The sequence below is a fragment of the Oratosquilla oratoria genome, chromosome 35, assembly GCF_046742065.1.
Source record: "Oratosquilla oratoria isolate Oo_2021 chromosome 35, ASM4674206v1, whole genome shotgun sequence".
Classification (NCBI taxonomy): Eukaryota; Metazoa; Arthropoda; class Malacostraca; order Stomatopoda; family Squillidae; genus Oratosquilla; species Oratosquilla oratoria.
In genome coordinates, this window is record NC_134811.1 from 24,010,246 (window position 1) to 24,037,745 (window position 27,500).

A 27,500-nucleotide genomic window follows, 5' to 3' on the forward strand; every position below is an offset into this window, starting at 1 on the left:
TGTATTTATGCCTTTGACATTGGCTGCTTCCCTTGTAAGGGAAAAACCGTTGGTATATGTATGTATATCTCTACCTTACATCACTAGTTTGAAGTATTTGTTCTTTGTTTTATAGTTTTGTTTTTCACTTTATTTTTTGTACTCCAGTTTTCACGGCTGATCCACTGATGATCACAGAATTACAAGTCATTATTTGGCTGTTTCTTAGAGCTTCAAATATATTCTTAATTTCCATCCGACCTTTTTTTCTTGCTATCCTATATCTTCCCAAGGCTTGAAAATTAGTTTATTTCTATGAGTTTTGAAATTCAATTAAGCTGTGTAAGCCATCATTCTATGGTCACTACTTTATTCAGAACAATATTATTGCAATTAGAAAAGAAGTAATGGTGAATTGTTGGCGCCAAAAAAGTAAGATTGCTCTGATGCTCTCATCTTCTAATGAGGTCTCTTCCATTTTTGTCGTTCCATTACGACTTCTACAAGTCTACTTCTTCCCATTATACGATTTATCTGCCCAACTTCGGTATCTAAACTTTTGTATATTGACCTTTATCTAGTTTCATTAGTACCAATTATCTGATTTCCATCATTAATTAAAGTGACATATCATTCCTTCTCAAACTACAACCATTTTTCCATAGATCATGAATGACACGAATGGAGTGAAGTATTTCATCAAATCAACTCAAAACAAACTTTCATTCCTTTGCAATACTGAAATTTCATTCACTTCTTAGTTTCTGAATTAGGGTCACGTGGTGTTTAGTCATTTCTACATCTAGTAAATTCCCTCAGGATCAAATGAACAGGATTATGAATTATGAACGACTTAGGTCAGACCAACCACGTTCGCGGGACCGGTTGCTGTGGTAGAGGAGAAGTCTGTAGGAAAATGAAATGGTTGTCGTGTATTACCACTGAGCACTTTTGAGGGATATTTGAGTCATTGATCGCGGTTCAAGAGGCGTGTGACAGGAGACTTGAATTTTGAGGTTTGCATCTATATCAACCAATAACATTGGATCATAGATTTTCCGATTCCGATTAGCAGAGTATTGAATTCATAACAAACTACAATTCTTCAAAGTCTTCAATCAGAATGATCTTCAAGAAATCACACTTTTTCTCAAATGCCGAAGATTAAGTTAGTAATAAAGATGAAATGTCACCTTTTGAGTAATACAAACTTGTAAATAGGGGAGGGTACAAAGGTAAAAATCTGGTATGTGATAACAAAGTTGCTGGAGAGGACAGGGTTGGGGGAATGAGAACCACTGGCTTCGTGAAGGATCCCTTCCTGTCCACTGACTTTTATCAACTTTCTCAGGGATGTTGCAGCCAAGGAGCCTGGAACCGCTGGTGGCGGTTGGGCTGGTGGCGATGGCCCTCCTGGCGCCTTCGAGTGTCCACGGTCTTCCAACCGTCGACGACGATGTCGGGAGTAACGGCACTCAACACAAACTCCTTTGCCTCATGATCGACGGGTAAGTGTGATGCCGCCACACGCCACCAAAATTCGGCGCGAAGTAGTTGTCTACAAGGAGAGAAGCTCTGGTAAACTACATTTCATAACTAGGCCAGAAAAAAAAGATTACCTTTTGACCTTGACCTTTCGACCTTAACCCTTTCCGTACCCGGTGGCAATTTTCCTTCATCTCTGATTGCCGTTAGGCTAATTTTGTTCATCTCACTACCGAATAGCCCTTTTCCTCCTCTTCGCTGCCACCAGGCGAATTTATTCACACCTGTGGTGCCCCCTGGTAGTGCTTTTTCTGATAAACTGTCGACAGTTAGAACTAAAAGGAATATTCCATCCGAAACGAAAAGTTTTAACCGAGATACAATAAATAAGGGGTGGTCAGCATGCACCACGCATGCCAACCTTGGCAGCCGACAGGATCGACCCTGGTACGCCTTCTAATTTTGAGAACTTATAATAGTGGATGTGCTGTGTCTTGCTGCATTGCTTCTGACCCGGGGTAGTGGGAAGGAGAAAGTGATGACCTTTCATCCACAAGAAGAGGCCCTTGATATGGTAACCTATTAACTTCATATTCGTGTTATGATTCAGTGTCACCTTTCACTCACTTCTCAAAAATTGTGTATTTTATCTAGGCGTTATTTTCATTAGAAAAAATAATTCATTTATCCTGTGGTGTAGATAGTAACTTGTCATACAAAGTAAAATCATTATTTACAGGAATGTCAGCCAATGTCTCATACAATGTATAATACACTCCGGGTGGAGACGAAGGTACTGACTCTGAAAGCTGATTGGTTGTTCGATTTCACTCCAAGAGCGATGAGCCTTTTGGAGGTCAATCCTTCATCCAGCGTCTCAGGGTTGCCAGACAGCAACACAAGACCTCTTTAGTAAATGACTTGGGGGCCGTGAACCTCTTACAAGAGTAAACCAAGGCAGCGGATTACTTGATTAGTTGATAGATGGATTTGAATATACCGGGACATTTGTGTATCCGTACTCCATCCCACACCTTGTTTCTCTCTCTCTCTCTCTCTCTCTCTCTCTCTCTCTCTCTCTCTCTCTCTCTCTCTCTCTCTCTCTCTCTCTCTCTCTCTCTCTCTCTCTCTCTCTCTCTCTCTCTCTCTCTCTCTCTCTCTCTCTCTCTCTCTCTCTCTCTCTCTCTCTCTCTCTCTCTCTCTGTTCTCTGTTCTCTGTTCTCTGTTCTCTGTTCTCTGTTCTCTGTCTCTCTCTTTTCTGGGTTTGCGGGGCTGTCACCCTCCCGGATCTCAACCTTGCCGCGATCTGGAACAGTTCACACATGTACTCAAGAGGCGATGTCCACGTAATGCCACTGTCAGGAGGGGCGGTACCCGGGGGAGATCAGGAAGGGTATCTGAACTGGCCGCGTTTTCTCTAGCCTCTAAGACGAACCCCAGCTCCCGCCTCGTCTAATCTCTCTTCGTTCCTTAGGTTCCGCTGGAATTATGTGCATCAGCAACCGGACGAGCTTCCCGGATTCGAGCGTTTCCTGGCCGAGGGAGTGAGGGCCAACTGGAGCAACCCTTATTTCCCAACCCTTTCTTACCCAATGTGGACCACGATGGGTACCGGCCTCTACCCGGAAGTGCACAACATAGCTGGGAACTATTTCCACGACGACAAGGAAAAGGACTACTTCTCCATCGACAACTTGTCCTCCATTCGCAAGAAGAAGGTGATTTCGCATGTGTACCCAAATCACATTTACTGTATTAGTTTTATCATTAGCTAATTGCATGTCAAAACACTGTAGCAAATTTTGCAGAGATGCTTGGATTTTATTCCTAGGTGACTTGAATTATTGTTTCTGTGAATTGTATCGAATTTCTATCTAAAGAAATTAATTACTTGATGAATGTTGATACTAAGAGTGCATAATACCATTATCTATATTCAGAATCTGTAGATCCCCAACATTATCAGTAGAGATCAAGTAAACAAAATTGATAGTAGCTATTTCAACGAGATGCATATTTTGGAAATATAGAGGTCAATAGACTCGCTGAGGAACCCTTGAAGATTTATCATGGACCCGCACTGAAAAACCACTGTAAAGAGGGCCCGGGCAACGAAGGATTATATTTATGTATATATTCATTTATAATTTTTTTTTTTTTTTTTTTTTTTTTTTGTGGGGACAAGTTCGAAGCGCATTTAACTTTTTCTGAAGAAGCAATTTTTTTTTTTTAATGGTGGTTATGTTCAGTGGACAGCCAACCCACTAATACTCCCCTCCCCTCGTCTAGTGCAGATTTTCTCTTCTTATAGCCTTGTTGATATATTCTCATACTGTGCCAGGAGAGTAGCCAGAAACTTTTATTGGGTACACTGATGTTCTCATATTAGGGAAATTGGGAAGCCCCCATAGCAGACGAATTTGTGCATGTCGAATGAGAGAGAGAGAGAGACAGACAGACAGACAGACAGACACAGACAGACAGACACAGACAGACAGAGACAGACAGACAGACTTGGTGATAACTATGATTCCCGTTTTCTCCTATTTGATTACATATCTGTGACTATTATTCCTTTATAATTACGGATGCGTACCCTTTTCCCAATCCAGCCATATGCATTGTATAAAGCCGGGGTGTCAAAATCACGTCCCGTGGGATGGTCTTGTAGTCCGCGAGGTGACAAGAGATTTTTTTGATTCGAGTTACTACAACTGGTAAGGCGAAACGTAATAAATTTTACTTTTTTTTATGACCCTCGAGACCCTAAATGCATAACTGGCTCTCGATAGGATTTGAGTTTGACACTCCTGATCTAAAGGGATGCCTGAAAAGACTGGAAAAAATACACAACATAAGTAGATAGATAAATCAATAAATAGAAAATGTGTAAATGTAAAATAGATAAACGAAATGAAGTAGAATAATAATAGTGATAACAATGAAATAAATATTTTGTGTGGATATAATATAATGACACTATAATTACAAAAAAAATAATAAGTCGTTAGAAAATGAATAACCGAAGAACCAAATGGAGAAGGTGAGGAATATACACCAGGAGGCGCTGTGTAGCTGCGGCCGAAGCCGTCACCTTTGTCCTATGCGCTTCTTGGATTGTTTTAGCAGGTATCAGTTACTGTTGAGAATCGGATCGAAGATTGGGATTCGAACCCACAACTAAGCATATGCGAGACCAGCACGCTTCCGATTATACCACCAGCGCATTATGTAGAGGAGCTCTGACTTTGTATTCTATCTATATACCAAGAATTCTTCCCCCTTATAAGGTAGGTAGCTAACTCAGTCACGTACCTATTCCCACCAATTTCACTCCACCAACCTTTTCATCCCTCCCACCTTAGCTCCTCGTGGATGACGGGTCATCCCTGCATCCACCAACTGCCCTGGGTCAAACGCAATGCAGCAAGACATAATACATCCACATTGAGGCCGCTTCACTTAATCGGCGATCACCCTCTCCGTCCACACGTGTAGAAAAAGAGAAGACGGGAGAAATCACTTCGGGCTGCGTCAAAATATCATTCACATAGAGGTACCCCCTACCCACCTTTCCCCCATCCCTCCCTTTCTTGCATAATAATATCCATACACAGTCATTTTCCACTCGTCCTTATCCCCTCCCTTCTCCCTTCTTTGCTCAACAGACATTCCTCTCTTGCTCAACACCCACTTCACCTCATCCATTCATCTCATCCTCGGTCGTCCCCTCAAGTTCACTCCCTCCACCTCTGCCTTCCACATCTCTTACTAATCTTACATCATTCCCTCCTTCCATGTGTCCAAACCATCACAATAATCTTTTATCAGCCCTATCTGTCATCTCCTTTTCCATTCCCACTCTCCTCACCTCCTCGTTTTTTTTTTACCAAACTAGTAACCTCCAAACCTCTCAGACATTTGATCTCAAACACATTTAAACTTTTCATCTCTGCTTCTCTTAAATTCCAAGTCTCTACCCCATACAATGCCGTCGGCGCACCCACCCCTTCATACAATCTCCTCTTTGCATCCATTTCCAGTTGTCTATTTCTCATCTTGGTCTTCCATATCTAAGCAGCCACCGGAGTATGTAACGTTAGAAGAATGTAACAAGGGAGAGGTGCATCAGGTACAAAGTTTGAATGATATTTGCATGTGCACCTACAGGCTTATGTCGTTCTCCAGCTTTGCCTGAAATCGGTGACAGATACCTATAAAATGGACGTCAGAGAGAGCCATCTCCCTGCTGCTCATCTTCAAGACTCGTCAGCACCTTCACCTCCAACTAAAGGTGCAACCTCGAGAGACTGATACTCGGTGTCCCAACCGAGCCCAAGACATCTGTGTATGTGTGTGTGTAAATATATATATATATATATATATATATATATATATATATATATATATATATATATATATATATACATATATATATATGTATATATATATATATATGTATGTATATATATTCGTATATATATATATATATATGTATGTATATATATATTTATATATATGTATATATATATATGTATGTATATATATATGTAATATGTATATATATATGTATATATGTATATATATATATATATGTATATATGTATATATATATGTATATATATGTATATATGTGTATATATATGTATATATATGTATATATATCTATATGCATATGTATATGTATATATGTATATATATATGTATATGTATATATATGTATATGTATATATAAATGTATGTATATATGTATATATATGTATATATATATATGTATATGTATATATGTATATATATATATATGTATATGTATATATATATATACATATATATATATATATATATCCATCTCCCTCTCCCCCTCCCCCTCACCTGTCAATTTATATTTAATTTTACCCACGTTTTTACATAGACCAGACAACTGGTGTTTACTCCCCTTCTGGTACTATCACCCGATTACGTAGAAACTACTTGACACTAATACAACACAGACAATCAAAGCTTCTTCCCAGAGAGATATATGGCAGGGTCCGAAAACTGTTGCCAGCCCTTCCCTTTTCTCTCTTTTCTCTCGATAAACCTTTAATCACGCATGTTACCATACTCTGTTCTCTACTCCTGCAGAACATTCTCCCTTTCACACTGTTCATGATGTCCTTCTGTCCGTCTGTACCCCAAACACCCCGATCACGATATTTTTCTTTCCATCTGTACCACCCTGACACTGTTCATGATGTTCCTCAGTGGTGGACCAGTGAACCCATTTGGGTCACGTCGACGCGCGCAGGCATCGACACAGGAGCCTTCCAATTAGCCCAGTGCAGCGTTCCTTGGGAGGGGATCACGCCCCGCCACTGTGAGCCCCATGAACTCAAGGAGAACCCAGAAACCTTCCGAGGAAACCTGAAGAAGGCTCTCGATCTCCTGGAACACGATTATGGATTTGTGATGGTAAGGCGCCAGGATATCTTGCTTTGCCTGTGTGACTCGGCTCAATAATGTCTTAAAAAATTACACCACTGTAATGTTTATGAATCCGGTAGTGTCTTCCTTTACAAGTATGAACTGCACAGACTCATGTCTTTAAAAATAACACCACTGTGATATTTATGAACCTGGTAGTGTCTTCCTTTACAAGTATGAACTGCACAGACTCGTGTCTTAAAAGAATTACACCACAGTGATACTTATTAATCCGGTAGTGTCTTCCTTTACAAGTATGAACTGCAGACTCGTGTTATTGGAAGTGCATATTCCTCTAGCTTTAGAGAGTATAGGAGATGCATGCGATCAAGACTATTGGGCCGAGTCTTGTCAACTGCTCCAAATTCTTTTGAGTAGAAACTATTTCGGTTACCATCTTTTCTTTTTCGAATTTCCAAAAGGGAAATTACCTTTGCGTCATACATGAGAAGCTGAACGACAAACTAAGAAGTTATTATTTTTTCCATCTTTCTGTGCACTGTCTTTTGCCAAGAATTTATACTTACCAACGTCATTTGATTGTTCTTAACGATCAGGTAAAAATCCATAACAAATTATCTATTTAGACTACTACAAAATGGTGCTGGTATAAATCGATTCTTGTTGAAAGATTTGTTCAGAGTTTGTAGGGAAAGTTGACCCTATCGCTATTAATTGGGTTACCCGCAAGTGAATGAAATAGCGTAGCGACAGAGGGAAAGTACCACCTGGTAAGGAAGGGGGTTAGCCTTCAACGAAAGATACAAGTCTGTAGACATCAACAAGTAGTTGGTGAAGAAAGGAAATTAGGTTATGAGCATCTCCACTTTTCTAAATCTATAGCAAATAATAACATTTGGTTGCCGTGTTTCCAACAAACAAACTAAAGAATATTTCGTTCTATTCAGCTTTAATGTCTCATCAATCTTAAAATTTTATCTTAATCCAGGTCTATTCGGCACATGTTGACGATGTTGGCCACGCCTCGGGGCCAGACTCGAAGAAGCTCAAGGATACTGTACGGTCTTTGGACGACGACGTTGAGTTCCTGCTGAACCAGTTAGACGGCCGAGGGCTAACGAATGAGAGTAAGACTAATTTCTGCACATGTGTTTTTGTTTGTTTGTGTGTGTGGGGGGGGGTGTTTGCGTGCGTGTGTGTGTTTGCGTGTGTGTGTGTGTGTTTGCGCGTGTGTGTGTGTGTGTGTTTGCGTGTGTGTGTGTGTTTGCGCGTGTGTGTGTTTGCGCGTGTGTGTGTGTTTGCGCGCGCGTGTGAGTGTATGTTTGCGTGTGTGTGTGTTTGCGTGTGTGTGTGTTTGCGTGTGTGTGTTTGCGTGTGTGTGTGTTTGCGTGTGTGTGTGTGTGTTTGCGCGTGTGTGTGTGTGTGTGTTTGCGCGTGTGTGTGTGTGAGTGTATGTTTGCGTGTGTGCGTGTGCGTGTGCGTGCTTGCTACTCAGCCACACTTGTTTTGTCTTCAGAACATGTATTGTCATTGTTTTGTCCTCGTTATAAAAATTACCTGAGGAATGTAAGCTGGTCCAACACTTTTACTATACTGTTTCTCGGCCACTAGGAGGCCCTTTCAACAAGGAATAAAGTCGTGTGACATCCACTAATTGCCATGGGAGTTTGGCCTGTGGACCCCTTTGGAAGATGGCTAAGGTCCTCAGGGACCCCATTACCCTACGTTGGGAATAGCTAGTCTAGATTCATAGGATCCACTGACCAATCTTCTGGTATCTCGATTTCGATGGAATGAACCTACCTAAACCCAAATCCAGTTGTGGTTCAAAGTGTCCGTAACTGCTACAACTCAGCCGGTCTACTATACTCGAAAACTGTTCCTTTCCTTCCAGCAAACGTCATTATTGTGAGTGACCATGGAATGACAAACTTCCAACTCGACAAGATCACAACTTACAACATCGATGACTACCTCGACATTAGCCTCGTGGAGCACATCAGTGACAGAGGACCCTTCATGAACATCAAGGTTCCTCCAGAGAACGTGGATAAGGTAAGGGAAGGTGGTAAGACGTAGCGCCCCAAGCTTCCCCCAAACACACTTCCACCCACCCACCATCCCCCTCCTCTCAGAAGGTCATCAAGTACGCGAAGTCAGGCCCTAGGTGTCGATATGACGTCACTTGGTCTGCAAACAGTGAACTCGGACCCGGTGAAAGTGATTTGACGTCATGAAAACACGACTCCTGTATGTGGACATTTCTTTATATACTTAGAATTGGGTAACTGTGTCCCAGGATGTCGTCTGTAGAAAACACTCAAACTAATTTACAGTGGTGATGGTGACGACTAGCTTATAGGGATGATGATGAAATAGGCAGCATGTTGGACATCATAATACAGTGATCAATCAAATTGTTGTAGAATTAAGTCCATGATGCATTCAGATTTCCTAAGCTTAGTATTAAGGTTCCATCCATAGTTCTGTGTATGGTTATACCCTGGCCGGCTCTCCTGAATCCTTAAACAGACAATACACACACACAAACAAACAAAGCCAAGTTAACTCCTTCGTGCTACATGCACACTCTACCTGTGCACCTTTCTGGGTGGTGAGCTGTGCTTGTGTGGCAGAAGAGAAAATGCCCAACCTATCCCTGGTAGGGTCTCCTCGAAGGCTCCTAATCGAATTGGGGCTGTCGACAGTACAGTGTCGGTGACAACTAAAGCTTCTATCCCTGGGGACAAGATCGCGCTTCCGTGGCACAGCATGATAAGCTGCAGCTAGTATGATGGTCTTCACTAAACTGGATAAAATTGACAGGCAAAAGCCAGGTAATAGCTTGTAGGATACACCACCATACCAGAGCGGATCGTTGAGACACCCTTAACCCTTTTAGCTACGGTGACCTTCCCTCATCAACTGAATGAAATCCTCTGGCGCCAACCAGAATATACTTTGTAAAGGTTGTGGTACCACGGCGCAGTGGGTTTCGAACTCGTCCCATAAACGCAAAGTCCCGGCTTCAGTCCCCAATGAATACCAATAACTGCCACATTTCACTTCCCTCCTTTGTCCTCCCCCTCTTTCCTCCTCTCTTTTCTCCACACCCCTTAGTCCATCTCTCCCTCCTCTTTCTCCTTCTCACATCTTGGTCCTCCTCCTCCTCCTCCTCCTCCTCTTCCTTCCCCTACTCCTCTTCTTCACCCTCCACTTTACTTTTCTTTATTCTTCTCACTCCGACTCCCCTTCCTCGTCCTCGCACTCTTACTCCCAACTCTCCACTCCCGTTCTCTTACTCCTCCCTGATGTTGCCTTTAGCCTCAGTTGAATGGACTCTTCTGGCAGGGAGAGGGTTCATGTGAACTTACCACAAAGAACACTGACATCCCCCGTCCCACGGTCCCCGTCCCCCAACTCAGAGCTTGTTTGTGGCTTTTCTTCAGGTGTTCAAGCAGTTGTCAGCTATACCGAAGGGTGTTAAGGTGTACCGCCGTGATGACATTCCGGAACGATTCAGATTCCGGGGTAGCAAATACGCTCACGAGATTCTAGTTGTGGCTCAGAAAGGTTCGTCTTACAATATTTTTTTTTTTCTCCTTGGAAGTGTTTCAAGTAAAGACTGGCTCGAAATAAGAGTATATTTAATAAAATTAAAAAAAAAAGTCACGTCCATGATGACGTTAGGAAAATGTGTTAGCTAAAACCGCTTACCAGCAGAGCTGGGCTCGTTTCTCGGTGCGTTCCTGTGTGTCCTGGCTGGCATGATTTGCGCAGGACACTGAGGAACGCACCGAGGAACGCGCCCACTTTTGCTTACCAGTAAATATTATATTTTGTTTTGCTATTGGAAGGATACCTCCCGATATTTTCAATACCTGTAAACTATGGACTTCAGCCTCTGACCCTCTCCTCCTCAGGGTACTATCTCAGTCCCTCGAAGAACACCTTGAAGCAGCTGCCCCTGAAACCTCATACCCATGCCCACGGCATCCACGGCTACGACCCTGATGAGATGGACATGAAAGGGATTTTCTTCGCTAGAGGACCAGGTGAGCCCCTTGCGACACTCAGCCAGTCCCATAACAAAGCGCAGAAGTGTTTCTTGTGTTCATGAAAGAGGAGACTCCGTCAGAATGGGTTCAGAGATTGAGTATAAGAAATCATAAGTATATGTGCGTGCATGAATATGTATACTGCACATGCAGGGCTTTCACATCACCGTGAAAAAATATGCTAAATTACCACAAGAGATAAGAAACATGAAGACAGTACTTTCGTATATTACATACTCAGACGTATTACACACCCTTGTACCTATGTAATACGTCTGAGGATGTAAAATATGAAAGTACTGCCTAAAGTTCCTTTTCTCCTTCGGCAATTTTGCGCGCACGCACGCGCGCGCACACACACACACACACATACATACACGCACACACACACACAACAGTGGTTTCTTGCATTTTATAAAGAGAAATTATCAGGTGTCTTGGCGATAATTAGACGAGATAATGTAACTACAGCAAAAAATTATTAGGGTTACAGTTAGCCTTCGCAAGCAACGACTGATCATATCCTCTCATCACTGTGACATACAAAGAGCCCCACACAAAGAAGACGTCAATCCAAAGTTTCTACCCGGAGGGATCTACGAGAGGACCCCCAGGGTCGTTGCCAGTCATCAAAGTTTAAGACAGCAGTAATGAATTCATTTATTTATAAATTCATACAGCCTCGTTACAAACCGAAAAGTTTCCTGTCGTCATTCTTTTTCCATTGGAAACCATAGGCTACTGTATATCATTGAAACACGTTTACATTTCATTATATTAGTTGATACTACGTTTAATTTAATACACTGTTTGACGTCTTAGTTTCTGAAGCATGGAAAAGTATCATATTCTCCCACTAACCTTAAGATGAAAGGGCTGAAACAGAAAAATTAGTATTGTATATCTATCTAGTGGTGGTTGCATCCCATATGAAGGTGGGGAACATTAGTTGGATTCAACCGGTTCTTACCGGTTCGTATGAACCTGTTCTTGGAATTTCATGAGGTCCGCGAACCGGTTATCAAAAATTAGTTCATGCAGGCTATAATATTGTCTAGGTGATATCTGCATACTACTTGCCTAGTGAGAGAACCCGTTAAGATTTTTTCAATACCACCACTGGTGGAGAAACCTTTTGGTGTAGAGGTAGATTAATCTAATGATATATAATTAGAATGACCTTCTACGCCAATCCTTAATCAAACCCCAGATAGGAGGACCAATAATCATCCGTTCTGAGGGTGTACCAGTTTTTGTTAGATTCGGGACGTTGTATCAACATTCGAATGCTCAGAGCGATGTAACTTGCCAACCTGACTTAACTTCAAGCTGAAGAGGCAAATGTAGGAGTGATATTAAAAAACAGATTAATTTTGACCAGACGACACGTTTTGCATATTTTGTTTCACTGAGGGATAGACATCAAAATTCTTCCTCTCAAGACGCTCGTTGGGGTATTGTGACACCGTCTGGGATCCACACATTAACAGTGATATGTACAAATTACAGTCCAAATATAATCCAGCAAGATTGGTCAGACATGATTACAGATACATTGCATCAGTCACTAGATTAAAACAAGACATTAAACTTTAACCACTTGAAACAAGAAGACGAATACGCAGCCATCAAATGATGTATAAAATCTCAAACAATTTTTTTGACATAGAGAAAGATACCTACCTTCACCCAACAAATACACGTCACAACCTATAATACCTTACATACCAAACAGGCAACAACATATTCATGTTCTCATTTCCCCCTGCAGTGTCCAATAGTGGAATAATCTATCCCACTTAGTAATCCCACTCTTGAATCTTTTAGAGATAAGATTGCCCTTCACTACCTCCCTCTCCTCAATCCTAATCCCAGTCCTGACTCTAATTCTGATCCCACCTTTAACCCTTATCCTAACCCCATTCCATGACTAAATCCTGTACTTAACCCTTAAGTCATCCCCTCAGCACTCGCAAATCATGCCGCTGTGAGCGGCCCTCGCCGGGTTCCCGCAAAGAAAGAAAAGTAAAACAAATAAAATGAGGTCCCAGTTATTGGCAGCCCAGTTTTTAAAGTCTACCCTTAAAAATTACACTCTCTGTCGTCCTGTATGAAATAAATAACAAAAAATGGTAGGAGTAGCTGTGGATATAGTAAAAGGCGAAAATAAACATATAGCAGGTAGGCATTGTATAGGAGATGATTTATGTATAATGGTAGCAAAATGAAAGCTCTGCGGAGGAAATATAGAGAACAAAGAATATCACTAATAAATCTAAGGCTTGACTGAATGCGATTACATACAACTGTCCAAAATCTATATCATATATTCTATTAGTCCCCGTACTATATATATATATATATATATATATGTATATATATATATGTATATATATATATATATATATATATATATATATATTGATTATGCGATCTCAAGCAATGAATACTTGCTTTCTTTTTTATTCGTATCACTACAAACGAGGGTCAGACAGTTTACTTTTTTTAACTTTAACCATCCCTCATTTCTGCTGCTGTGATTTTTTTTTCACCATTCCTTGGACACCATATCTTGTTTGTTCGTAATCCTGTGGCGATAGGATAAGAATATTGCCACAATTTTCACAAATATGCTGTAAAAGACAACTGAATGAGACAGAGCAAGGAGACCAGAGATCAAACTTTTCTTCCTCTTTCTTTAATTCTTTCTTTTAATCATGCTTTGATTCGGCCACTCCCTTGTAAAAAAAATGTCATTTGTGTAAACATGCATGTTAGTGTCTGAATAGAATCGCCATTGACGGCGTATGTCAATTAAATAATTCCGACAGTCGCCCCGGGCTTTGAACCGGGGCCAAAACTCTACCTTTAGCTCAGTCGGTAGAGCTTTGGCCTTGCGTCACGCAATGCCCTGGTTCGAATCCCGGGGGCGACTGTCGGAATTATTTGATATATGTTAGTATTATGATAAAGCGTGACATCAAATAAGAACTACACAAAGGAATTGATCGCTTCATCACCTCCGTTTCTTATATCATAGACTTTGTCGAGGACGCTGTTATCCCTCCCATCGGCATGGTGGACGTCTACCAGCTCATATGCCACATTCTCGACGTGGAACCCCGACCGAACAACGGCACATGGATGCACGTGAGGGCTGCCCTTGTTGGTGAAGATGACATCACAGCAGGAACTTGTCCAGGAACAGGTTCCTCTACTTTAGCCATCTTACTCGGTCTGTTGCTAATTATAGCTGTGAAAAGAAGCATTGAAGGGTAGACTGAGACTGTTAGGACAAAGAGGGACATAGGAAGGTAATAAAAAAGGATGTACGGACTGGCGAGGGATAGAAGGGGAGTGGATAGGACTGAGGGGTGTTACACCGACTGGGAACTAGACACAAGAGGTATAAGCAGGATTTTTTTTAATCTTATTTCAACTATTGTAATATTTGGTTAAAGGAATATCAACGTCATCCAGCGGCAGTAAGTGCTAATCTAACTTAAATGAATATCTGCTAGTATCGATTAGATTGATACGTGTGCATGCTAAGATGATGAAGGAATAATGCATTATGAGGTGATAAACTGCTGGAAGTGACACGCAAGGGTCTTGCTTAGAAATGCGGAGGCTGTGGTCGGAGGTAATTTTACTCAGAAGAGCTCTGATATTGATTGATTGATTGCACAGAACCTAAAAACTAGGGAGTTGCCTCACCAAACCTAAGTTTGTGTTCCACCCAGTGACGTCATTCCTAAGCCCCGCCCCCAGCCCTTGGCACGTGAACAGACTTTGTATCCTAAGATCGTATGTTTAATTAAATTGTCGGGTATGAGATCACGCGATACAGGATTAGAACTATTGGGGGCCGTCTGCAAAGAGAAAATACGGCCAATATTTGAGATACTGCGTAATCTTTGATCCCACATATGTTGTCAAGTATACGAGATTAGAAGTCACCTGTGTAAGTAGTCAATGAAGAGTAGGAGGAAGTATTAACACATAACCGGAAACACTGAATCACATGGCACCTTTTCCAAGAACCTATGATATGTACACCACGCACCACTGGTATAGTTTTCTTATAACATTGCAAGTATGCGTGCGTTTTATACAAGGAAGATGAAACTATTGAACATCGCTGCTGATTTACTAAGACACGTCAACATGACAAGAATTCAACCCATGAAGCAATTGATTTAGAAATGCACATACTCAAATAAGCTCGCTTCAAGTTATTCCGTGATTATTTTTGCAAGCATTCTTGCATCCGAAAGTGAATAGATATGCTGAAGTTGTAGATCTCAATAGTTAATTACAATTATTATAGTTATAATTGCTATTATGTCTATTATTATCATAGATCTGAAGAGATTCTTAACGCATTTCGTTTAGGTACGTGTAAAAAATAATAATATACCAAAGAAAATGGGGCCCCGGTTATTATAAAGCCCATTTTCTTTAAGGTCATCCCCCTCCGGCTGATCAAAATCGCCTATATAGTGATACAACGAAAAATATCGAGTTAAGATATTTCATATCTTAAAGAAAACGGGGCCTCGAGGGATATAAATCCCATTTTCTGTAAAGTCATCCCTTCCAACTGATCAAAACGTATATAAACAGTGTCCCCAGGCTAACTTTTTGACGTTCATATTTAGATAATTATTCTTTTTGGAGCCAGGCTGTTTTACTCAGCTGAAATAAACAAATTTAGACGTAAACTGGCCCAGGGCAATTACTCCAGAGAGACTCTTATAAGCATCACTTTTGCACTTTCTGTAACTACACATATAATTTATTTTCATAGTGGGGATCCGAAATGCTCCGCCGTCACTCAGATCATGATAATGATTTTTTTTATTATTATTATCACCCAATTTATTTATTTATTCTTTTTTAAATATTTGAGAGCATTAATGGTGATGATAGTAATCTATTTTGCCGTTTTTAGCATCGACGAGGTGGGGTAACTAATTGAATCGCTGCAACACGTTTCGAAAATGATAAAAGGCACGCTTTCCGCTTTACTCGCCATCATTGTCTACGTACCGTGACCTCATTGACGGCGTGTCCCCAGTGATGTCGTGGCCTCGTTGGTTTGGTAGCACTTCAGGTACTTTAGTTATATTCGGACCAAGCTGAGAGCGTCGATACATTTGATATTCATAACTTTTATTTATCCTGTAACATCAATACCAACCAAAGATTCTGTCAATCCTAGAGGGTTTTAATGACCCCTAATGACCAGAGTTGCGCGGCATTATTATATGAGACTACTCAACACTTAAAGAAAAATGATGGCCGTCTTTAACTTCTACTGAATGATGCTACTTCCCTTCTTAAACAGGCCCTATACGATCATTACTGTTACACAATATTCTGTATTGTACAATATTATTGACGGTGTAGGGATGGTATTAAAGAATGGCACAATATATTGAAGACATCATATAAGGCTTAATATTTTATTGCACAATACGACTTTTAAGAGAGGCACATTGCGTGATATCCGGTCAGTGTGGCACTTGACCTTATAACGTCAACATGTCTAGCAAGAAAAATGAGCAACAATTCTTTCTGGGGATCGGGCCCTACAAGATCAAATTTATTGTGTCCGAAATCCTTCGCTCGACTGACAATATTGTGCAATAACATGGACTATGTAGAGGGAGACAAATATTGCACAATAAAAATGAGTCAATATAGTGTCAGTAATATTGATCGAGTAGGGCTGGCCTTAATTTTGTTTCTTTTCCACCTGTCCTCTTAAGAATTCGGCGTAATTTTCATCAAAGATAGAATTGTTAGTTTGCCTCTTAATGGTATTTAGTGCCATGGTTGTTGTTATTCAAACTTTTTGAAATATTGTCAATAGATGTATATTGTGAAAGTGCTCTCTATTAAATGTTCTTTCATTACAGATGTTTTACATTCCTTTCTTAAAAGTCTACTGACAGTTTTTTCTTTCAGAAGAGGAAGTTGTAGTGTAAATATCTAGGTGCGCAATCAATGGAGAATTGAAACATTCACAATTAAATTATTAGTTAATAAATAGTAAAAATAATAAATAGACGAATAGATAAATTATAAAATGACGAGTTTGCAATGTTGGAACCAAGAGCGTGTAGATCTACTTGAAAAGCCGTTAAAAATATGGACCTCGGTATTAGAAATGGTTGAAATTCGGAAATATTAAATGTTAAGAATAAAAAAGACTCGAAAATGTGTCATTATTATTATTATTACTATTATTGTGGCGAAATTGCATGTATGAATGTTGCATAGTGTGCCTGGATGGTTGGTATGCGTGTGAGTGATGCGTGGTTCGGAAAGTTAGCGAGGGTATGCTTGGGGGGGACGCCAGGGGGGGGGGGTCCCGGCGTCGCTCGCCATACCCCGGATAGAGAGAGTAAGCCTAGCATTGGTGTTGAACACACGTGTAAAATCCTCATGTTCGCTAAGCAGAATAAACAAGAGAAGACTGAACTCCTGCCTTTCCCTGATCCGGACAATTGTAGGCGTGAACTTGTCTTTAACTCGTGATTCCATGATCACGGCCCACGTGAAAGAGAAAAAGGTGAGTTAATGTACAGTACATGCGAATACGTAACATTATTATTATTATTGTTGTTATTGTTTATTATTAATCTATTCGTTTCGAATATTGGAAATTTCTCACTTTTTTTGGAAAGACCCAATATAAAGAATTCCCTGTACTGTAAAGAAATAAAGCCCAGGAGAAAAAAAATAGCAACCTACAAGAGCATGGACTTATTTCATACTGCAAAAATCAAATTAAATTAAAAATCAAAATAAGCAAGGGATCAAATTAGTTTAGAAAGTAAACAAGAAAAGATTACGTCACTCTGTAGTGGGATACAAGAATATCATAACGGTTTTCGCTGCCCATCATATGAGCCAACACGTATTCAGGGCAAAAAGTATGCTTACAAGCTGGACAGAGACCATGTAGCCTTTTCACTGTACTTCCCCTCTGTTTGGAAGAAATTACTTAAATAGGCTATTTGAAAATACCTCTCCTATCCTAATATTGCTTATCGTCTTCACAAAAAAAAAAATAGAACCAGGTAAGTCAAAAGAAGAAGAATTAATATGAAAATCGAGTAAGAATCGAATGTTAGTAGAATGAAAAACATTCCAGGTGCCTGTGAGTGTGATAGTGTTCGTGTAGTTGCATTTATGTAGTGTTGACTGCTACCAACGAAAACAAGGTAATTTAAGATGTATCGAGTTATGTTGGTTTTCACATATCCAAAATTAGATATTGTTTTCAAGTACAACATGGTTCCAATTCACATATCAAAATAGATTTGTCGTTCATAAATAATGAGTTTTAGTTTATACTGATTTGCAATATTTTGGCAATGAGATTATTTGCGAATCTGGCAACTGTACAATCTTAGTGTTGCCTTGGACGTGCCCAAGTAAGGTGGTACTTGTATACAAATGTTACCGTTATAGTGGTATTTGTTCACCAGGAAATGGATTAATTCTTCATCAAAAAACATGAATCTTTTGAGAGAAAATTATGGGATTGAAAAAATGGCTGATGATGAGCCTAGTCGTGCTGGGCCAAGTGGTATAGGCCTAAAACAAGAAAATAAATTTGAGAAGTAGCCATCAGTCGTATCAGAACTTCCAAAAGTTGCAGTGTTGAACAGATGCAGAGGCTGCCTGTTCACTGCCCCATATCCTCTTCAGTGAATATACAGATCCAGTCAAGTTTGTGTCTATCACGACTTTCATTAACCAGGTAGGTTTGGAAATTCTGTATTTTTTTAGTTTCGACCATGGGGGTAATATAGCAATAGAAAATTAATTATTGATTTTGTAAATTAAAATGTATCAACGTAATATGCAATTTTATGGGCGGAAATGAAAATAAGAAATACCTTGCTACAAGCAAATATACACATACTACCCAGGGCGGTGGGTAAGGTGCAGGGATGACCCGTCATCCAGGAGGTGCTCAGATGAGAGGGAGGGTGGGAGGGGTGTGGAGTGTATTTAGGGATGAAATGGGTGGGAGTGTTTTTGTGCCTTTCCCTTTTTGGCTACCTTCCTTGAAAGGGGGAAGAAGCCTTGGTATATGTATGTACAAGCAAATATGCTAATGAACGAAGTCGATAGCATAGGCTCGTGACGCCATCTTGTCTGTCAATTGACGTCCTCGGTACTTCCAACAATACCTCGCCAGGTACATTTTCTTGAAGGAATGTTATGGAGCGGAGATACATGCATTCCTTCAAGCTGCAAGAACTTTGTATACCCCGCAAGCTAAGAGAGTGGTTGAAAAGCCCGCCAACGTCTCTCACGACGACGACAACGAGGACGAGCCGGATGACATTTAATTTGCAGGTAATGATTTATTAACCACAGGTTAGGTTAGGTTAGCTTAGGTCAGAGTCTAACCTAAACTAGATGAATTTATCATCCTTTCATTTCTTCGACGTCGGCATCTATCATAACAAACATGGCGTACCATTCGTCCGACACGACTTCGTTATTTACGAAATCTGTTTTAGCACCTTTTTTGTTTTTTATTTTCGCCCACAAAATTGCATATTACGTTGATACATTATAATTTACAAAATTAATAATTAATTTTCTATTGCTATATTGCGCCCGTGGTCGAAACTAAAAATTTACTGGAAATTCACTTCTAGAATATAGATTCCTCCACCCCAGGAATACTAAATGCAACAAAACAGATTACTAGCAATACGTCATATATTCAAAATAAAGTAATTTGAACTTTTGTAGGTGTATGTTTTACAGAATTGCATCCATTCTGGTACAAGAGACATCACGAAGTCATGGGAACAAAATGCAGACGACTGAATGATATCGAATAACAATTTTCAGTATAGTATCCATTGGGATAGCTTAAATGACACACTGAGCTAAAGATGGAAATGAATCTGTGTAAACAAAACTGTCCTTTAAGCGAAGCTTCTTTCCTGTATGCTGTTGTTAGGTAAACACACCCGCGCGCACACGCATGTGTATATATATTATATATATATATATATATATATATATATATATATATATATATATATATATATATATATATATATATATATATATTCTCTTATAAGGGAGATACCCAAGTCAAAGGCGTGTACCTACTCCCTTGCATAACAGTATTGTTACGCATTTATGTGTTTTATGCGTATTGATAAAGCATACATACATATACCAAAGGCTTTCCCCCCTTACTTACAAGGGTGGTAGCCAAAAAAAAAAAAAAAAAGGCATAGAAACCATTCCCACCCATTCCATCCCTAATACATTCCACTCCCCTCCACCCTCTACCTTCCCTCTTATCTTGGCACCTCCTGGATGACGGGTCATCCCTCCATCTTGTCCACTGCCCTGGGTCAGAAGCAGTGTCACAAGACACAGCACATCCACAGCAAGGCCGCTTCATATAATCGGCGACCCCACCCCTCTCCTTCCCCCCATGCAGAAAAGGAGAAGACGGGGAGAAATCCCTTCGGGCTACGTCAAATTTTTCTCGTCCTACCTCAACCCCCATCCCCCACCCTTTCCACCTCATGCATCACAACCTCATCCATATACAACCATTCTCCATTCACCCCTGTCTTCTGTCCTCTCCCGTCCTTCCTCAACAGACATTCCCCTCTTCCCCAAAGCCCCTTTTACCCCATCCATCCATCTCATCCTAGGTCGTCCCCTCATGTTCACTTCCTCCACTTCTGCCTTCCACACTTCTTTTACTAGTCCAAACCATCCCAACAGTCTTTCATCCACCCTATCTCCCAACTCCCTTACCACCCCCGTTCTCCTCCTCACCTCCTCATTTTTCACTCTATCCAGCCTAGTAACCCCTATCATACTTCTCAGACACCTCATTTCAAACACATTCAAACTCCTCTCTTCCTCTCTTATGTCCCATGTTTCTGCCCCATACAGTGCTGCCGGCACAATCACTCCTTCATACAATCTCCTCTTCGCATCCATTCCCAAATGTCTATTTCTCATTACACTTTTTAATCCACCAAGGCACTTACTCGTATCTCTCAATCTACATCCTACCTCCACGTCCACTCCTCCCTTTCCAGCCACATTCGCACCCAAGTACCTAAAACTATCCACTTCCTCCAGTCTCTCTCCCTTAATGCTCACTTCCAGTCTGCTGCCGCTTTCACCCCTTGTACATCTCATCACCTTACTTTTACCCACATTTATCTTCAACTTCCTTCTTTCACACACTCTCCCAAACTCTGATAAAGACAAAGAATAATTTACAGTAAGTTTGACAAACGTAAGTTTGGGTTAAGAATAGACATATTTTAATAATCAACGTTGATTGTAGAAAAATTGTCGTCTTGGATCCTATATATATATATGCATTTTGAATATGTGATTTCTTGCTATTAAAAGAAATACTGGTGATGGGTCTTCATAGAAGTAAGTTAAAAGCTTACGTATATAATGTTGTGTTGGAACCTAGAATTTTTGTTCTAGAACTGATGTCTGATTTCAACAGGAAAGGGAGTGGAGGTGGAGGTAAATTGTAGATTGAGAGAAGCGAGTAAATGCCTTGGAAAATTAAAAAGTGTTATGAGAAATAGGCATCTGGGAATGGATGCAAAGAGAAGATTGTATGAAGAGGTAATTTTGCCGACGACATTATATGGGGTAGATACTTGGAATTTAAGAGAGGCAGATAGGAAAAATTTTAATGTTTGAGATGAAAGGCCTGAGAAGTATGGTAGGTTTTACTAGGTTGGAGTGAGAAACGATTAGAGCGGGAGTGGAAAAGATAGGAGATAGGGCTGAAGGAAGATCATTGAGATGGTTTGGACACATGGAAAAAAGGAATGATGAAAGATTAGTAAAATAGGTTTGGAAGGTGATAAAAGCTATGTGCAATATGGGGACACTACAGCAGTGGCGGCGTGTTGCCACAAAGGCAGAGGTGGATGGAACGAACTTGAAGGGACTGAAGATGAGATGGATGGAGTGGAGGGGGTGTTGAGCAAGAGAGGAATGTCTGTTGAGGAAGGAAGGGCGAAGACAGGAGATAAGGATAAGTGGAGAGTGACTGTATAGATGATACTGTTATGGTCGTGTGGATGAAGTTCTCCTTCCCTGACCCACACAAATATGTGTACACGACCGCCTTCCCAAACGAAGTTGTTTCGACTTTCGTGCACAAAGGAAGGGAATCAGAGGGATAAGAGAAAATGGTTCATTATACACACGACGAAATTTTGACAGGTTTAATGAAGAAAATGGAAAAATGGAAAACGGAACTATGTACAAAAGTGAAGTGTTAGGGCATTAAGAGTCTGACCATTGAACAATTTCTACAAGATTTTTTTTTTTTTTTTTCTTTTCTCCAAAGATAATTATATAGGCAGAAAAGTGTTCAAGCCTCCGGGATTGACCAGAGTCTGAATAGTTAAGTGACTACTACTGAAAAACATATCAACCCGATTGTTGAACGTAGTTCACGACTATATTAGTGTACGATAGCAAAGAGGCTATATGCGTAGATGTGTAAGATTTTACGATAGCAAACTGGCTATCTACAAAGGGTGAGAATTTTACATCCCTCGGGACGACCAGAATCTTGGATATCAATTTAGACATCTAGAGTAGACTGTATCGTAAGATAGCTGAATCAATTCTGGCCGACAGTCGTTTCTACGACTGTCATGAAAGCTCTTATTTCACTGAGGTTGAATGATGTTATCTAATTACATAATGTCCTATATAAAGATCATATAGAAATGTTACACGATATATTTTAATGTTTATTATAAGGATTATAAACCTTTACAAAGGAGAGAAACAATATTATGAAATATTGTCGTTCGAGAGCTGTCTTTCATATATGTAAAATAATAATGACCGTTTAAAGATGAAAAGGAAATTTTAGATATAAGCAACATCCAGAAATAAGGTGAAATCACACGATTATGGTGAATGGCTATATATATATATATATATATATATATATATATATATATGTATATGTATATGTATATGTATATATGTATATGTATATATATATATATATATATTATATATATATATATATATTATATATATATATATATATTATATATATATATATATTATATATATATATATATATATATATATATATATTATATATATATATATATATTATATATATATATATATATTATATATATATATATATATATATATAATATATATATATATATATATATACACGTCTTAATTCCTAAGACACATGCGACCCCAAGTATCTAAAGCTATCCACTTCCTCCAGACTCTTTCCTTTCAGGTTTACTTCAAACTCGCTTCCATCCTCTACCCTTGTATATCTTATCACCTTGCTTTTACCCACATTTACTTTAACTTGCTCCTATAGCATACCTTCCAAAAATCAGTCTCTAACTCCCTTACTCCTTCCTCTGATCCTGCCACAAGCGCAGTGTCGTCAACAAACAACAACTGGCTTTTTTTTTTTTTTTTTTTTTTACCATCTCCAGTCCCCTGGGCTCCATCCTCGCCTTTACCTCCCACACCTTCCCATCCATGTATATATTGACCAGTCATGGCGACATGACACAATCCTGGCGCAGTCCTTCCTATACCTAAAATCACCCACACTTCCCACCTATTCTAACACAGGCTCCATCACTTGACCGCCGCCCAACAGCCCTCCCCCAATCTCACACATATGCAAAAATCAATAAAATAAAATAAAGCTCCCTCCTGTCCACCCTGTCTTAAGCCTTCTCCAAACCCATAAAGCCCCCCCCCCCAAAAAAAAATCCTTACTTTCCCCCGAAGCCCCCTCACAAAATCTGATCCACACTATTGCTCACCAATTCCCTGTTCATCTCTTAATCCTCTCAATTAAAACCATCCCAAAAGCCTTCCCAACTACACTCAATAAACTGATCCTTCAGAAACTACTACACTCGCATTTGCCCCCCCCTTCCATTCCAAAGCGGAACTACACAGACACTCCACCCTCATTTATACAAACATCAAACATCCTCACCAGCAGTCCACCACCACTGCACTTCCCCTCCTCAGACACCCCGCACGACACCTAACCAACCCAGGCCCCACCTGCTCTCATCACTTTCAGAGCCACTTGCACCTCATCTTTTATTATTTCTCCTCCGTCCCACTCTCCCAGTGCCGCCTCTAACCCCTCCTCGTCCTCCTCCATATCCAACAGCTCTCCAAAACCCTCCGCCAAGATCCGTCCATCTACGCCTAAAAGGCTGTCAGTCAGACTTGATTCATCTAATAAACGATACGGTCTACTCTAGATGTCTAAGCTTGATATCTGTGATTCTGGTCGTTCTACGCATTGAGCAATTTTCACTTTTTATAGATAGCCAGCCTGCTATTATATTCCATGTACGCACACCCATACATAGATAATTTTTGTTATTATAAACGAGTACAATACAGGATACTGTTCAACAATCGGTTTGATACAGTTTTCTGTGTTAGTTATTTGATTACCCAGATTCTGGTCAAACCCAAAAGATTGAACAGTTCCTATTAATGTATTTTTGTAAAATTTATATATATTTTTTCTTTTATAGAAGTTGTTCAGCTGTCCGAAACCTAAGACCCGAACACTTCACTTTTGTACTTAGTCCCACGTTCCATGATCTTCATTAAATCTGTCAAATTTTCGTTATGGGTCTAACAAACCTTTCTCTCCTAACCCTCTAATATACCTTCCCATTGTGCACGAAAGTCGAAACTACTTCGTGTGGGAAGGCGGTCGTGTACAGAAGTCTATCCGGGACATCGAAGTATAACAGGATCCCATTGAGCACCGGGGAAGGAGAGCATTTAACTACACGACCGTAACAATATATATATTATGTGTGTGTTTACGAGTAATAATGCTGGAGAACAGTTCACCTTGTAGAGTCGAAAGAACTCCCTCCCCCCTCCTCAAATGGAAATTCCCTGACGACAGTCAAAATGAACATGCACATCAAGTAAGTTATTTGAAAGATCAAAGTCCATTCAGGATCGGAATGATCATCTCTTTTACCCCGTGCTACCCGCACCCAGGAAGTTGTTCCCGCGACGATCACACTCACCCGTCAAGAGCGACAAGTGGTTTGTGCGTGCGTACGTTCGTGCTCTTTCTCGCCTGTCACACCTGTGTCGTCCCGGTTCGGGGTCTGTGACGTCGTCGTGCATCTGGTTGTCATGTTTCCCACATGTGGAACGATTCTGTATGAGCGTATCTTCCTGTTATGTCTCTCTCTCTCTCTCTCTCTCTCTCTCTCTCTCTCTCTCTCTCTCTCTCTCTCTCTCTCTCTCTCTCTCTCTCTCTCTCTCTCTCTCTCTCTCTCTCTCTCTCTCTCTCTCTCTCTCTCTCTCTCTCTCTCTCTCTCTCTCTCTCTCTCTCTCTCTCTCTCTCTCTCTCTCTCTCTCTCTCTCTCTCTCTCTCTCTCTCTCTCTCTCTCTCTCTCTCTCTCTCTCTCTCTCTCTCTCTCTCTCTCTCTCTCTCTCTCTCTCTCTTTCTCTCTCTCTCTCTCTCTCCTAAACAAAAATGTCGTCTGTGTATGTAATTTGTATGTGTGATGCACCATGGTTTTGAACTGTTGGGCTCATGATCGACAACTATTACTCCCGGATGAGAGTCCAGAGTTCGTATATTGAGTGATGATGTGGCCACAACACACACACCAACTTGTTTGTGTATGCATGTATCGTGTGCGTGCTAACGTGTGTGTGAGTGTGTGCCGTGTAGTGTGTGTGTGTGCCGTGTAGTGTGTGTGTGTGCCGTGTAGTGTGTGTGTGTGCCGTATGTGTGCGTGTGGTGTGAGCGTTTACCGTGTGTATGTACGTATGGTTGTGTGTGTGTGTGACTGTTTACCTTAGTGTGATATACTGTATTTGTCTCTCCAATTGTCAGATCTAGTTTTGAATTCACCTATGGATCTAGCACGAGCCACAGTATACCATCCAAAGTAATCCAGGTGTTGGTACATGTATAAGGAAAACTATATTTCTTGACATCTTTCGGACATGTAGTCCTTTACCATTTGTTCCCGTGACCTCATGGCGGCCTCTTCCCAATCTAAGAGGCTTCTCAGAGTTAGTATTCCCATTAATGATCTCATAATTAAGGTCATGTCACCATTTCCTTTACTTCCTTTCTATGATGGCAATCCGTGTCAGTGCTGCATATTGCAATCAATGGCGGACGTTTATTTTATTTTTATTTTTTTCTCGTTATCTCGTCCAAATAATGAAAATATACATTTATGTTGGGTAGTGGTCTGTGCGTGAGTATGACTCAGCCCTTCTGACACACATGTGACGCAAAAGGCGGAGAGTGCCTGAACCTCGTCTCATTTCCAGTTGGCTCTGAATGTCAAACGAGTAAGCAAACCCCGCCGAATGTGCAGTAACATTCACCTATTCGCATGTCCAACTGACAAACACAGAAGTAGTGAGAGGACACCAAATTCCAGGGGAAACTGTTTTCAGTACAACTATCAAGTTTCGCCAGTTACCTCCGTCTCTTTGACAATAGGCTACTAGGCAGGATCAGAGCAGCCTACGCCAGCAGTACTGCACGTCCTTGTTGACAAGGCACATCGCTTTCTCGCGTCGTCATCGTCATAAACAACAATTCTGTTCTGCGGTTCTCCCAGCTGATGCAGGACGCCACACAGAAATGGTAAGTCAACTGCTGAAGGGAAAAGGAAGCTGACGTGAAATTGTAACATACGAATCAGCTAAAATCTAATTTAGGTCTTGGCGTGAGTTACACCCCTAAGAGCCTTGTCCCAACTTCACCTTATAAAGTTTGTTACGCTCTTTAACAGGAGTTTCCAACCCTTTTGTTCCTCTATATTCTTCGGGCATTTTTGTAGATTCCCGTGTACCCCTAAAAATTCGGGGGGTGGGGGACGATGAAAATTATGCTCTTATTCTATTATGAAATCTATGTATAGACTGCATACGGACCTCAATGATGATAACATCAATAAACTAAACTCAGGTAATTTATGAAATATTTTGATCCATCACATACAGTACATATCTTTTTGATAATTACTTTACGTGGTAATTCTCTCAGACGTAATGTACCCCCTGAAAAGTGCAAATATACCATTGGGGCTACATTTCCCCAGATTAGTAAGCCCTACTCTAGAACCTAATTCTAGTCGGGTGGTTAGGTGGTCCTGTTAAGGCTGCCGTTCTGTAAATGGCAAGGAAGGCCAGGATTCATGATGATGCAGCAGTTACAGGGCTGCACTGTTCTTTAGGCTACAAGTGTCTTCTTGCACGTGACTCCAAAGTTCTTGTGGTCTTGTCTATCTATTTTCTATATTTAGTCATTATTTTTGTCATTATGATTGTTGTTATTATCATTGTTATAATTATTGTTATTATTATTATTATTATCATTAGTATTATTATTGTTGTTTTTGTATGATGAAAATTTAACGACCCCATCGGAGTTGTGATTAACACATACAAAAAATATGAGTGAGTGGGGTT

The 27,500-nt window shown here is 40.4% G+C and overlaps 2 protein-coding genes across 5 annotated transcripts in view; both read left to right on the plus strand.

Annotated features, from left to right (window-relative positions):
* LOC143018583 (glycerophosphocholine cholinephosphodiesterase ENPP6-like) overlaps nt 1-16,514 on the plus strand; it is a 34,052-nt gene extending 17,538 nt beyond the window's left edge. Inside the window, exons 2-9 of the mRNA XM_076174073.1 lie at nt 1,331-1,487; nt 2,939-3,182; nt 6,709-6,915; nt 7,877-8,015; nt 8,783-8,943; nt 10,338-10,461; nt 10,812-10,943; nt 13,987-16,514. Of these exons, the coding sequence (XP_076030188.1) occupies nt 1,331-1,487; nt 2,939-3,182; nt 6,709-6,915; nt 7,877-8,015; nt 8,783-8,943; nt 10,338-10,461; nt 10,812-10,943; nt 13,987-14,225 (1,403 nt within the window). The 3' untranslated portion in view covers nt 14,226-16,514. The remainder of the gene's footprint in view (nt 1-1,330; nt 1,488-2,938; nt 3,183-6,708; nt 6,916-7,876; nt 8,016-8,782; nt 8,944-10,337; nt 10,462-10,811; nt 10,944-13,986) is intronic.
* Nucleotides 16,515-18,427: 1,913 nt separating this feature from the next.
* LOC143018584 (glycerophosphocholine cholinephosphodiesterase ENPP6-like) overlaps nt 18,428-27,500 on the plus strand; it is a 94,236-nt gene continuing 85,163 nt past the window's right edge. For 3 of the 4 annotated variants that reach the window (XR_012965760.1, XM_076174076.1, XM_076174074.1), the window contains exon 1: nt 26,363-26,673. Coding sequence is in view for 2 of the 4 variants with exons in the window: in XM_076174076.1 (XP_076030191.1) it covers nt 26,671-26,673 (3 nt within the window). In the remaining 2 variants the exon portion in view is untranslated. Of the gene's footprint in view, nt 18,724-26,362; nt 26,674-27,500 lie in introns of those variants that run through there. The other variant, XM_076174075.1, reaches the window with a different exon arrangement.